The sequence below is a fragment of the Tinamus guttatus genome, unplaced genomic scaffold (assembly GCF_059628265.1).
Source record: "Tinamus guttatus ecotype Peru unplaced genomic scaffold, ASM5962826v1 Tinamus_guttatus_pri_ptg000115l, whole genome shotgun sequence".
In the NCBI taxonomy this organism is placed as follows: domain Eukaryota; kingdom Metazoa; phylum Chordata; class Aves; order Tinamiformes; family Tinamidae; genus Tinamus; species Tinamus guttatus.
In genome coordinates this window covers 6,662,989-6,675,475 of record NW_028288649.1, presented here as the reverse complement: position 1 = coordinate 6,675,475, position 12,487 = coordinate 6,662,989, and the positions used below count along the sequence as shown (strand labels likewise).

The window sequence follows — 12,487 nt, the reverse complement described above, 5'->3', positions numbered from 1 at the left end:
ATTTCCTCCTTCCACAAGTTCGCGTGATTATATAATGCTACTAGGTGCTTAAGCTACCAAACACAAGGTGACCCAAGGTCTTTGACTGACAGAAAGCTTATTCAAGATATCATCATCGTACAGCTATTTACCTGGCTTTATACTCCTGGGATTTGTCTTGCCATGTCCTTAGATCTCAAACATCCTTCGCTTCCTACCGTGTCAGCCCTTACAGCAGCCATTTGCTGAGAATTTGCAGCAGCTTGCTTCAGTTCCTTTGGGTCTGAGAATTTCACAGCATCTGGACCACTCTAGAAAGCGCAGGGATATGGCAAGATGTCTTCCTGCCTTCATGCTGAGCTGCTATTAAACAGAGCAGAGATTTCATTCTCTACTGGTAGTCAAACTTCTGAGCTTCAGACAAACAATTGCACCTTCCTAGAATGGCATTAGAGATGTCAGATTGCCTCCTTGCAGCCCAACGACCATACTGGTATATTCCTCCTAAATCCTCCTTAATTGTGATTATGTCCCCATTTTTTCCTTGTGACATTGCCCAACTGAAATCATTGCTTGCTTTCATTTTTTTGTTTTGTGACTCATCTTGGGAGGGAACATCATGCTCTTTGCTCAACACTCATTGTCTCTCACTATTTCCTCTGCTTAAAAACATATAGAAGTTGGATTGTTAGAAGAAGAAATAAGGAGAAATGCAAAAATAATTCTTACTTTTCCAGTATATACCTATTTTGAAAGTGGAAATATGACTTGCTCTTTCCATTCCTTTGTGATATCTTCAAAGTCAGCTTGTCAAGCTTTTGACTAAGCCTATTGCTTGCTGGTATTAATAATTCAGCAGGAATTGCCAATATTTTTTGTGAATGTCTAATTGTCTTTTGAACATTTTAAAAATCTGAATCTTCTGAGAATGACTCATTTATCTAGAAAATAGCCTTTTGTTGTTCACTTTTTTCTCTCACCATTAACACGATCATTAAAGTACCTCCTCCACCTTTCTGTGATTGCATTGTTTGCAACTGAAGATTTTAATTTTTTTTTCCATTACTGAACCTCCATAATTCATGTCCTTTCCTCTCAAATACATGTAAAATGGTCTCCTTAGTACATATAATTCATGCTCTCTTTTATTTTAGTTTCTGTAAGTATTACCTTTTGCATTGTCTTATCAAAGCTCTTGTTGTCTGTTTCAGCTTTATTATGATACCTGATGTAAGCTTAATTCTAAATTCATATTACCTTTGATGAACATTGATAAAGGAAGGGAAGATTCGCCACCATCTTCATGAAAACATTGATTGTTTTTATATTGCAGTTCATACATTCTTTGCTGCTCTCCTTAGCCTATCCCTGAAGGTTTCCTACTTAGTGTCAGTTTTCTGCGTGGCCACTTTGTTATCTTTTAGCACCTCAGACCTGATATTCCTCAAAGATTCTGTTATCGCTTGTATTTTTTTTTTAAAACAGGACAGATCTATTTCTCACATTTGTTCTTGGATGATAATAGCTTTCACTACAGGGGGTATCTTTTTAGGCTTCTGATGTTATTCCCTCATCTTAAATCAACATATTCCCATTAACCTAATTAAAAATAATTCCATTTTTACAGACCTGTGTAAACTTCCAAAGAAAGCTACTTCATTCACTTCTGCAAAGCTGATCCTATTCCACCATCTGCCATAACAAGACTGTCTTTTTTATAGTTTGTTTCCTCCCTACAACTACTTCAACTTCAGCTTTTCATTTAATCAGGAAAAATGGTGAAAGACTAAAGGATATAAAAGTTGTCTTATGTTCATTCGAGTTCTCCTGATAATGGATCTTCTATTTCATTGTTCAGTCTTTCAGTAGGAGTAATTGTATGGAAATATCAATACAGTCACGTTCCCTGACTGATTGTTTCAAGTTACCCACTGGTCATCGTTCAACACAATACAATACTTGTTTCACACCTTGTAGTCTTTTTTTTTTTCCACAAGAGCAATCACTAACTTCGAAAAATCCACTTTCCGACTATCTTCTCTCTCCTATGACTGTGATGTGCTCTCAATCCTCTTTAGTGCATAGGAGGGTTCTTGACCTCAAAGCATTGCACGTTTCCATATTCTATGTTTTTGTTTTGTTTGTAACTCAGGTGAATTTCTTATAATTTCTTTATAATGGGTCAAGGATGTCTGCATTATGCCAGCTCCATCTGGAACCCTTGAAGGTTTATGAGGGTCTTTAATCTCTCTGCACCTTATCTCCAAACTCTCCATCTTGGGGACAAAATGCTGACTGTACAGCAGTCTATGTAGCAGCCCCATAGAGATGAGAAGTCCTTTTGGCATATTAAAATTATAGGAAAGATTCATGTCATGAACTGTGTTGATAGTTGTCCAGCTTGTCTGTGGTTCAGATGGTTCAACACTGCAGTTTAGCTGGCCAGTAGAAATGAAAATCAAGAAGGAATTAATGGATACAACATTGTTGGCTAGAGCTTAACCAGACAGGTCTTGCAAGGTAGACCTGATTTTGGGACGGTTAGTGAAATCTCTAATACCAATTTTATTTGTTTTGTGCTGAAAAAAAAAAAAACTCATGGACTTTATCCTCACTTAAACATGCATCTTGAAATTTCAAATTCATTATTAATTTTGACAGTCAAGTAGGAATGGGAGGCCCTGAAGTGAAGCTATCTTTTGATAAACACAAAACTTCTCCTTGGTAATTGAAAATATTTTATACTATAAAATTGTTACCGAGAATATTTTCATCACAAGCTTTGCTTTTGAAGTCTTTTATTCCTCCAGAATGACAAAATATCTGTATTAAATTAGTGAACAGGAGTGGTCAAACAGAGAAAAGTGTGGGGTTAGAAGTGTCAGGACAGGCCCATCATGGTTAAGAACCATGCCAAATTGCTAAACTGTCAAGAATCAGCTTTTGAGGTGAGTGATAGATGAATTATATTACTTTTGACAATTGCACCACAACAGTTACGAGTCGCTATGTTGATAAGCAAAAATAGACAGTGGGTGTAAAATGCAACTGAGTAGTGTGAATGAGTGCCTGAGTTCCTATAAAAGGGACCACCAAATGCATTCGCCTCATCAAAGCCCAAACCCACTGGTCCACAGAGATGCACTCGTATGGTTGACAGCTCAGTCAATATCTCTCCTGCTCTGTCTCTTCCTGTCATAACATTGATTTCTGTAAGCTAGAGGAAGTAATCCCTGATGACATTGTGCAACAATCTTAAGCAAAGAGACCTTTTTCTAATTTTCCCAGTACACACTTTTTTTATTTACATCTTACAAACTTTACCTTCCGTAAGTCCGCTACATTTTACCTCGTGACCATTGTATCTAGCTATAATGCTCTGCTGCTTTTTAATGCTTTTTTTTCTTGATGTTACATATCTGAGGGACAAGTTACTTGAAGATTCTCCAGCAACGTCTTTGCTGCAAAACAATGTCACTTTGAAATATGCTGCTCATTCAGGATTGCCCAGTGCACCGTTTACATGGAAGAGAATACCCTACTGTCATCTCATGTCCCACCACTGTCAACACCACTTTACTTTCCTCTATGTTCAAAGCCCACGATTAGCAACGTTCTTCATGGAGTGTTAAACACTGCTGCCTAACTATAATGGGAAAGATGTTTCTGTTACTAATCTGATTTTCCACGTCTTCCTGTAACTTTCTGAAGAAAAAAAATCCATGGCTCTGGAAATTCATATGGCTAGATATCGGTACAAACTAGGTTGTATCCTAGGAGGTTTTGGTGATATTTTAGTGTGATGAAAGAGCACCAGAAAATTAATTTTACCTGTGTAGCCCTTGAAGAAATCATGAATCTTTAAAGTCTTAAGAATTTGTTTAGTTGTAACCTTTGTTGTAATGTCCAAAGTATCATTAACTGTGAATCCCAAGCAACATGTTGGTATTGTTGAAAATAGAGATGTTCTGAAGGGAGCAAGAAATCGTGAGCTTTTATGGTATGACAGCTTCATTGGTGACTCTGTAATGAACAGTTTAGTGGGGTCTGCCATCACCATGGAGCGTGCTGTGATACCAGATCTGAGACACAGAGAGACCCTTTCCACTGAGCTGCCTCCTCTGATCTGCTGAGATTATATTAATGAGAAAAAGTCATGGAGGATTTAGTTAACATTTAGCGATGTGATGGCTCTTACCTTACTTATGAGTGACTTGAGCCAGACCAGAGAAAAGGATGGATTTATTTACGTGTGAAATCTATATTGTTTCAAGAGATACTGTTGTTCCAAATTTCCAACTTTGTAATTCATTTAATCACTGTTTTTGATCAGAAAAGCTGCCACTTTTTATTTAACTTATGATTTAAATGAATAGCTTGTCATCTTCTATATTGCATTGTTGTTGGAAAAACTAGTAGACTCAATTAAATAAAAAGAAAAAAAAAGACCCTGAGGATAATGGCAAAAGGACTTTACCTACTGTTTGTTTCTTGAGAGTGATAAGAGATGTTATAGCTATTGATAGTATTAGAGGTTCAAGTTTTTATATTCACTTGTGTTTCTTGTTAAACTCCTGCTGTTAAATAAAATAAAACAAGCCAGTAAGTAGACATTGAAAAGTGCTCCTTTTTAACATAGCTTTATTGGTTCTTTCTTGCAAAAGTCACAGACATACAAAATGTTTAGCTTGTCTAAAGAAAGCTTCAGAGAAAGAACTTCAGTGCTGTAAGATGTTATATTATTTTTTATTATTATTACTTTGTTCAGCAAAGGAACTTTTGAGTTTAGGGAAAAACTAGGAAAAATCCATGGCAAATAATACAAAAAATGTCATCTAGATATTGCACAGTGCTAAATAATCCCGAGTCTGATGTCAGCCTTTGCATAAAAAAAGCTAGATCCTAAAGTCTTTAAGTGAGCAAAATCTCCAATAAAACTAGTGAACAAGATATCGCCTGAATGCTTGCAAAAGTTTAGGGGACAGATCTGTAGAGTCCAGGAAGTGGCAGTATAACATATAACTGTTCTTAAAGAAGGACTGGTATAAATCCAGGTAGTTTTTCCCTCAGAAAGAAAAAAAAAAAAAAAATTTACATCATTAAATGGGTAGTATTATTACCTTCCTTTAACTTTCACATTATATATCTCTCTTTACAAACAAAAATCTTCTCTCCCCTTATTTCCCAGCCCAAAAATTGTGAGTCCTGAAAGTCAAGACAGTACTCCCAGTCATTAGCAGCGAGATGTATTTGAAAGACTAAAAATCTTTGTTGGAGTTCATAAATCAGTTCAAAGTTACTCCTGTTACATAGCAAGTTTTCTATGATCATAACCCTCTAAAACCTAAGAGAAGACAATTTACTTAGGTCTCTTGGTAGGAGAATGTGGGTAGATTTCTTTTCATCTAATATGAGCCATCATAATATGAGCAGAGGGTAATTCATCCCATCGTTAAGATACTTTTCCAAGCTAAGTGGGATGAATTGCCATGCCATGCCCATCAGAAAGCTTTATAAGTATGATTTGCTGTAGAACACATTATATACTTTAATCTTGATATCAGAAAATCTACATTTTTTTTTCTTCTTTTTGAAATACTGCCAGAGTAGTGACACTTTTTCTTTTATTTAGTAATTTGAAGTCTGACCTTATGTTGAAGCTCTCATTGACTGGTTAAGAAATTGTTTACGGACTGTATGTAATCTTGGTAATCTTGGCTTCCCTGTATATAGTCATCAATAGCCCCAACCCAAGAGTAAAAATAATAACATGTAATTTGATAAACTCTCCTGCAGAGCCATGCTCAGATTTCAACATCAGAAGGATGGGCTGTAGAGCCTATAGTCTACAAAAAGTTTCTTCTGTTCTTTTTTTTTTTTTTTTTTGCTATAGTATTTTGTTGAATAGCATGTGTTTTCTCAGAAAACACACTTTTCTTGTGAATTGTGTATAAAATAGCAGCTTTGAGCATACACCACCACACTGTTTGGTCTTTCTCTGGCTAGGCCACTTTATTGCCATGAAAAGTACTTGTTTTATGTTCTCACTGGAGCCAGCCTGGAGTTTGATCCCCAGTTGTCCCATCCAGGCCTGTGTGCGAGCCTGGCTGCGTGGAGTCACACGCGCTCCACACACGCAACCTGCACCCACATGGCAGCTTTCACACAAATACAGAACACCAGTTTTCTTCTCTTTTATTTTCCTTCCTGTCCATACCTTCCAGCTCAGGTAAACGCATGCCCACTTGGCAGCTTTATCGCCTCCAGAAATACCATTTACTGTGAGAAGTATGGTGCTTTTCTGAATTTTTCAGCAGAAGTTCCCTGCTTTTTTGAGGAGACAGGTGGTCACCTGCAGCTGTGTGAACTCAACCCTCCTCACAGGTGGGGGCAGTGAGGGGGTGACTATATGAGAACAGCTTGGCTGAGCAGCTAATTAGAACAGCCTGTCCTAATTAGTTTTTAATAGTTGGGGAGGGGAGAGGTGTAGTAGTTGCATACGATTGACTGTTTCCCAAGTCTGGCTTTTCCATTTGGATTGTGTTATGAAAGATGGCTTGGACTGAAGAAAGGGAAGTGGTTTAGGAGCTGAGTACAGACTGGGTACTCCCTGATAAAATGCCTAGTGAAAATACAATGCTTTGATGTCTCCTGTGTGGTGGTGGTTGCATACAAAAACCATACATTGAGGAGAGGCTGTGGTCTGGGTTGAGGTCTTGGCTGCTAGGCATGAAGCGCCAAGCTCCTGGAGGTAGGTAATTGTCTAATTCTGATTGATTCTACTTTTTTTTCTTTTTTTAAAATCACCTGGCTCATGTGGTGTAAGCCCTGGGATAACCAGGAAATGTGGTCTAGCCTTCAGGTATTCATGGTGGCTCTTTACAACTCGTCAAGAAGCTTGGAGAGAAATATTTTCCACATCTTTCAAGATCTACTCCATGTGATACAATGTGGAGGCTCATGTGCATGTTAACAGTGTAAACTCTTTGACTATAACTTAATATTTTGATTGCTATACACAAGTGATCCCATTCAGTGATATATGAATGGAATTAAAAGGTCTGGGAGGACAGGAAAAGTAGATGCTGAAGTAATTTAGACCTATCTTATTTCTGTTATCGCAAATATTTTTAAGTACTTGACTCCTACTGCAATTAGAAGATGCAGGTCAGCATCTAAGTGAGACTCTGGCCCTTTACACTTTGTAAACAGTGGCTGTAGATGAGTGTTATGTGGCTGTGTCTGGAGGTATTAATTTGCTGTCTGGCCTGGAAAGGGCCCTGCTGTTGTTTTTTTTGTAATATTGCAGTACTGTTTCTTTATGGGATCCCATCTATGGGATGTGCTTCCAATGGAAGTGGAAGGGTTTAGAAGAGTGGTTTGCCATAGAGGAAAAAATGCCTGCTGATGGGGAAGGAATTGGAGTGAGGAAAGAAACCAAACACCGCTTAGGTAGGCGTGATATGCAGCTTCTTTCCAAAGATACTAAAAGCATTTTCCCCCCTCTTTTTCCTAAGAAAAGTGCTCATGGAAAGATATTTTGATGAAAAACTGCTTCCAGATGCTTCCATAAAAGCTTCAGTTATCTTGTTATTCATGGATTCCCATTCTCCCTTCTGAAGCAGAGGGAGATAGTTTTCATAAGTTTTCAGAAAGCGAAGATCAACCTTGAGTGCATTTTGTCTCTTTTGAAGTTTTTATCAAAAGAAACTGTTGTTGTTCTGTTGCATTGCATGTCTGTTTATTAAAAAAAAACCTTATACTTCCAAGGGTGCCCATTAGAAGCTAAGCACACTATACGGTATGGCTAATAATTAAATTTGTAAAATAACTTACTTTGATAGACTAATACAAACGTGCAATTACATCAGTGACTGTTTTCCATTAGTGGAAATGAGATGCTAGTTCCTCTAGAATATGTAATGATGTATAAGCCCTGGTGGCTATAATTGGCATAGAAATGTTAAATATCCTTGGGTGTTAAAAGCCATAAGCTATTTATTTTCCTACTTACAAAGAGTATACTATGTTGTGGTATAAATTTCACATGGATTGATTTACTTACATTTTTTTCTGTGTCCATATGGTTCAAATATGAATCTGACCTCCCTATTAGCATCCTGCTGGTGACATAATGTACTGATAAATTATTATCTCATGTCTGGGATGCCTGTTTAAATTCAGATTTTGTGTGCAGGTAACTCAAGACTAGTTTATATTCCGAGTATAGGTAGCCTTATTGTCACGTGTGATTAAGAGTCTCAAAGCTTCTATTACACCTGGATTTACAAACTATAATATTTGCTTGCAGATTGCTTTCAGAAACACTAAATTCACATAGAAATGAGGGACTGGCTTACTGTGGGCTTTCATAGAATCATAGAATGCTTAGGGTTGGAAGGGACCTCTAGAGATCATCTAGTCCAACCCCCCTGCATACGCAGGGACACCTAAAGCATGTGGCACAGGACTGCATCCAAGCGGGTTTTGAAGATCTCCAGAGAAGGAGACTCCACAACCTCTCTGGGCAGCCTGTTCCAGTGCTCTGTCACCCTCACTGTTAAGAAATTTTTCCTTAAGTTCCTATGGAATTTTTGGTGTTTCAGTTTCCGGCCATTTCCTCTAGTCCTATCAGTGGCCACCACTGAAAAGAGACCAGCACCGTCCTCTGGACTCCCTCCCTTGAGGTACTTATATACACTGATTAGATCCCCTCTCAGCCTTCTCTTCTCCAGGCTGAACAGGCCCAGCTCCCTCAGCCTCTCCTCACAGGGCAGATGTTCCAGGCCCCTGATCATCCTTGTAGCCCTGCGCTGGACTCTCTCCAGCAGCTCCACATCCCTCTTGTACTGTGGAGCCCAGAACTGGACACAATACTCCAGATGCGGCCTCACCAGGGCTGAGTAGAGGGGCAGGATCACCTCCCTCGACCTGCTGGAGATGCTCTTCTTAACGCGCTCCAGGACCTCATTGGCCTTCTTGGCCATGAGGGCACACTGCTGCCTCATGGTCAACTTGTCATCCACCATGACACCCAGGTCCCTCTCTGCAGAGCTGCTCTCCAGAAGGTCGGTCCCCAGCCTGTACTGGTGTCTGGTGTTATTCCTCCCCAGGTGCAGGACCTTGCACTTGGCCTTGTTGAATTTCATGAGGTTTTTCACCGCCCAGTTGTCCAGTCTGTCCAGGTCCCTCTGGATGGCAGCGCAGCCCTCTGGGGTATCGGCTACTCCTCCCAGTTTCGTGTCATCAGCAAACTAGCTGAGGGAGCACTCTGTGCCTTCATCCAGGTCATTCGCCTAAATCAGAGTAAATTGCATCAAAGTTCATGATCAAAAATAGTTTTGAAACTGAGGACAAGCATAAATTAAAATTAATGGGGGCATTTGACTAGAAGCCATATTGCATTTGATTCTTCTGTACTAAAATTGTCAGTTTGATTATAAATGCCACATACCTGTCTTCTAATGATATTGATTCTTTCCTTAGTGCTTAAGAATAAAGGGGCGAGGGGGAGGAAGAGTACAGGGACAAATCATAGGAGACTGTTTTTTTTCCTCAAAGAGAAGTTTGTGAATAAGTAATCTTTTTGTATTACCAATTCCAAAAATATCAAAGTTCCATTTCTGAGTAAGGTGAAGTGATCCAGAAAGAACAGTTTTGCTTATTTTTTGAGAGGTAAGAATAGCTTTAAATAAACTGCATATTAGGTTTTCAATGTAACATCATCATGAATTCAATTAGGAGGGAACAAAACACATACAACTTCTACAGCCATGCAGACAAAACTTTTAATGTCCTTCTGTGTTCAGATGTATTTTAGAGCTCTTTTTATTGAAAACTGGTCCAAGAATAGTGCTCTGAAGTTCTAGTTAAGGTTAGGACCCAGGATTTGATAAAAATACTAGTGCCAGACTGTGCATTTACATTGGTGGTATAGGTGACGTGGAAGTTGAAGTGAAAAATCAGAATATGAGATCCAAGACCTTTATTTATTTTATGTCCATGGCCAAATGTTACTATATTATAGTTTGTATTATGCTTACTGTTTCTTTGTTTTGAAGCTTTTTATTTGTTTGGAGAATTCTACCATGGATAGTTAAATAACTGATTGGCAAAATGGACTGAGATATCACTGAATGCTTGACAAGTCTGTTCTTTTTATTTTGCAGAGAACTACAGCCAACAAGACTTCAGGTGCTCCTTCCTATAGCAGATGGTCCAGTTCACAGCCACATCAGGTAATATGTCCTTGTCAACAAGGATACGAAGCTCGGGGTCACACATGCTGCCTTTTAAAATGAATCTGCAAGAGGGTCTGAGAGTATAATTTGGCTGCACTAGCCCAGCTAGAGTCGTGCTGATCTCCAAAGTTGTTACAGGTTGTCCTGGTAAATGTTGGATGCAGTTGGCCCTTGTGGAAGGGCTTGTGCCCCGGTGACTCCTCTGATGCGGTGGTGCCGCCTCATAGGTTGCTGGGGACGCTGCTTGTGGGTGGTTATTGTGGCAGGATCCCCATATCTATTGCATTTTGGCATTTAAGCTGGAAGGGAATTTGCCTGATGCTCTTTGGGAATGAGTGAATTCAGGTCTCCCACACCTATCTTGTACTGCTTAAAATGATGAGCTGTGAAATGGTTAAGGTGTCCAAAACTTTCAAGGAAATGTATAAAAACCAAACTGAAGTTAAAAAGTTGTAGTGATAGGAATAAACATGGATTTTAATTTAATGATATAATTCTTTATTTTTAAAAAAGTGCATGTGATTAAATATTTCCCTTGGTTTATCATAAAAGGACTGTTTTTGACTATGCAAGCATACGGCTTGCTTTAATCAAACAGAAAGGTATTTCAACTAAAGCAACTTCCTGTTTTAAAACTCTTTAAGCATTCACTCAATAATGATTGTATTTACTTTTCCATAACCTCTTTTTCCCTTTGTCATCTCTTTTTTTTTTTTTTTAAAAATGCAGTTACATTAGTGAACAAATTACTGACCTGATAGGGGTGTGTGTGTGCCTTTTTTTTTTTTTTTTTTAATGAAGCATGTACGTATACATTACCACTTATGATGTGGTTTTAGTGTTTGGAAGAGAAGGGTGGGAGAAAGGGGGAACTGAGAATTGAAGACTGAAGCCAGAGTAACTCTGAATTTCATCTGTGTTCAAGCTGGGATGGGAAAGAAGGTGCATAAATACTTTATTGAATCTAGGCTACGTATTCCACCATTCTTACGGTACTACTAAATATTTCTATTTTTGCTCAGTATTTTATTAAGAGACTTATTCCTCTTCTCCATATAAAAGCATGGTCTTTCTGCCTGTTAAGATTTTAGCATTGTCTATTCTCTTTTTTTTGTGCGCGTGTGTGTGGTGAATCTTCTCTGATGGGAAAAGAAAGAATAATGCAGGCATAATAGTTCTTTTCACTGGCTATTACTGTTCCCCCACCCTAGGGGATGATATAATGGACAGGAAAAAGTGCATGGAGTTCCACTCGTATATACAAAGCCCAAGCAGAAATGACGATTCCCTTTTTCTGCATGTCTGCGTTGTCCATTAATGTTAATGGGAGATGCATTCCTAAGTCAGGAGGAGATCATCCTGACAAATCATATGAAATGCACTTTACACTCTGTGCACTTGATTTTCCTTTTGGGGAGGGAGGGGAAAGATAAGTACATAATAAAGATTGTTTGTAGTGTTACAACCCTGTCAAATTGCTGGTAGAGTTGAGGGATTAACTATCAGGAATGTTGTTTGAAAGTATGTCTAGATCTTCCAGCATCTGCAGGAATGAACATTACAATAATGTATTAAAACATGCCCGTGGTAGTTCTCTTCCACCTGTGTTGCACCCCACACACTTTAATCTCATCTTCCTTGCCATTTGCACTCCAATCCTTTCATCCTTGTTTATTGTAAGCTTTTGTCTTCTGTGTTTGAGGCTTAATAAGCTTATAAACTTGCCTTGTGCATATTACAAACACTAGTACCAACGGTGAGGATGTACAACCATGCTGCAGTTCAGTCTGGAAGTCCTAAATATGGCTGTGAGCTCTCATGAGCTGATTGTGAGCTCTCATGAGCGGCAAAATATTTGTATTGGATCAGAGATTTGTATTCACTCTTGTAACTTGCCAGCATCTATGTATAGTTTATTTAAACGCTTCTGAAGATGGCTTTTCAAGAAAGAAAAAGATTAAAGTTCAAATTCATATTGTCTGCATATTCTTCAGTCTCATGCAGTGAATGCGGAGAAGGCTTTTCCATGTACATCTTACAAAAATCCGCATAGAAATCTAATAGAACTACATGGCTGAGACCTTTGATGCATCTAAGAAATGTTAAAAGTTAAATTGATTTCCTCTTTCCCTCCCTCAAGTTTTCTTTTTTTCATTTCCTCTATCTATGTGAAGCTTGAAGATCCATTGGGTGAGAGATTTGAAAGGGTTCTTCAGGTGGGGTCAGTGAGTCACTGAAAATAACATATTTTTCACTGACTTGTTTTG

The 12,487-nt window shown here is 38.5% G+C and overlaps 1 protein-coding gene across 4 annotated transcripts in view; it reads left to right on the top strand.

Moving 5' to 3' along the window:
* The window catches only part of RBMS3 (RNA binding motif single stranded interacting protein 3), a 651,451-nt gene that overhangs the window by 87,959 nt on the left and 551,005 nt on the right, over positions 1–12,487 (top strand). For all 4 annotated transcript variants that reach the window (XM_088521153.1, XM_088521151.1, XM_088521150.1 and 1 more), the window contains exon 3: positions 10,149–10,217. In XM_088521153.1, coding sequence (XP_088377279.1) covers positions 10,149–10,217 — 69 coding nt within the window. The remainder of the gene's footprint in view (positions 1–10,148; positions 10,218–12,487) is intronic.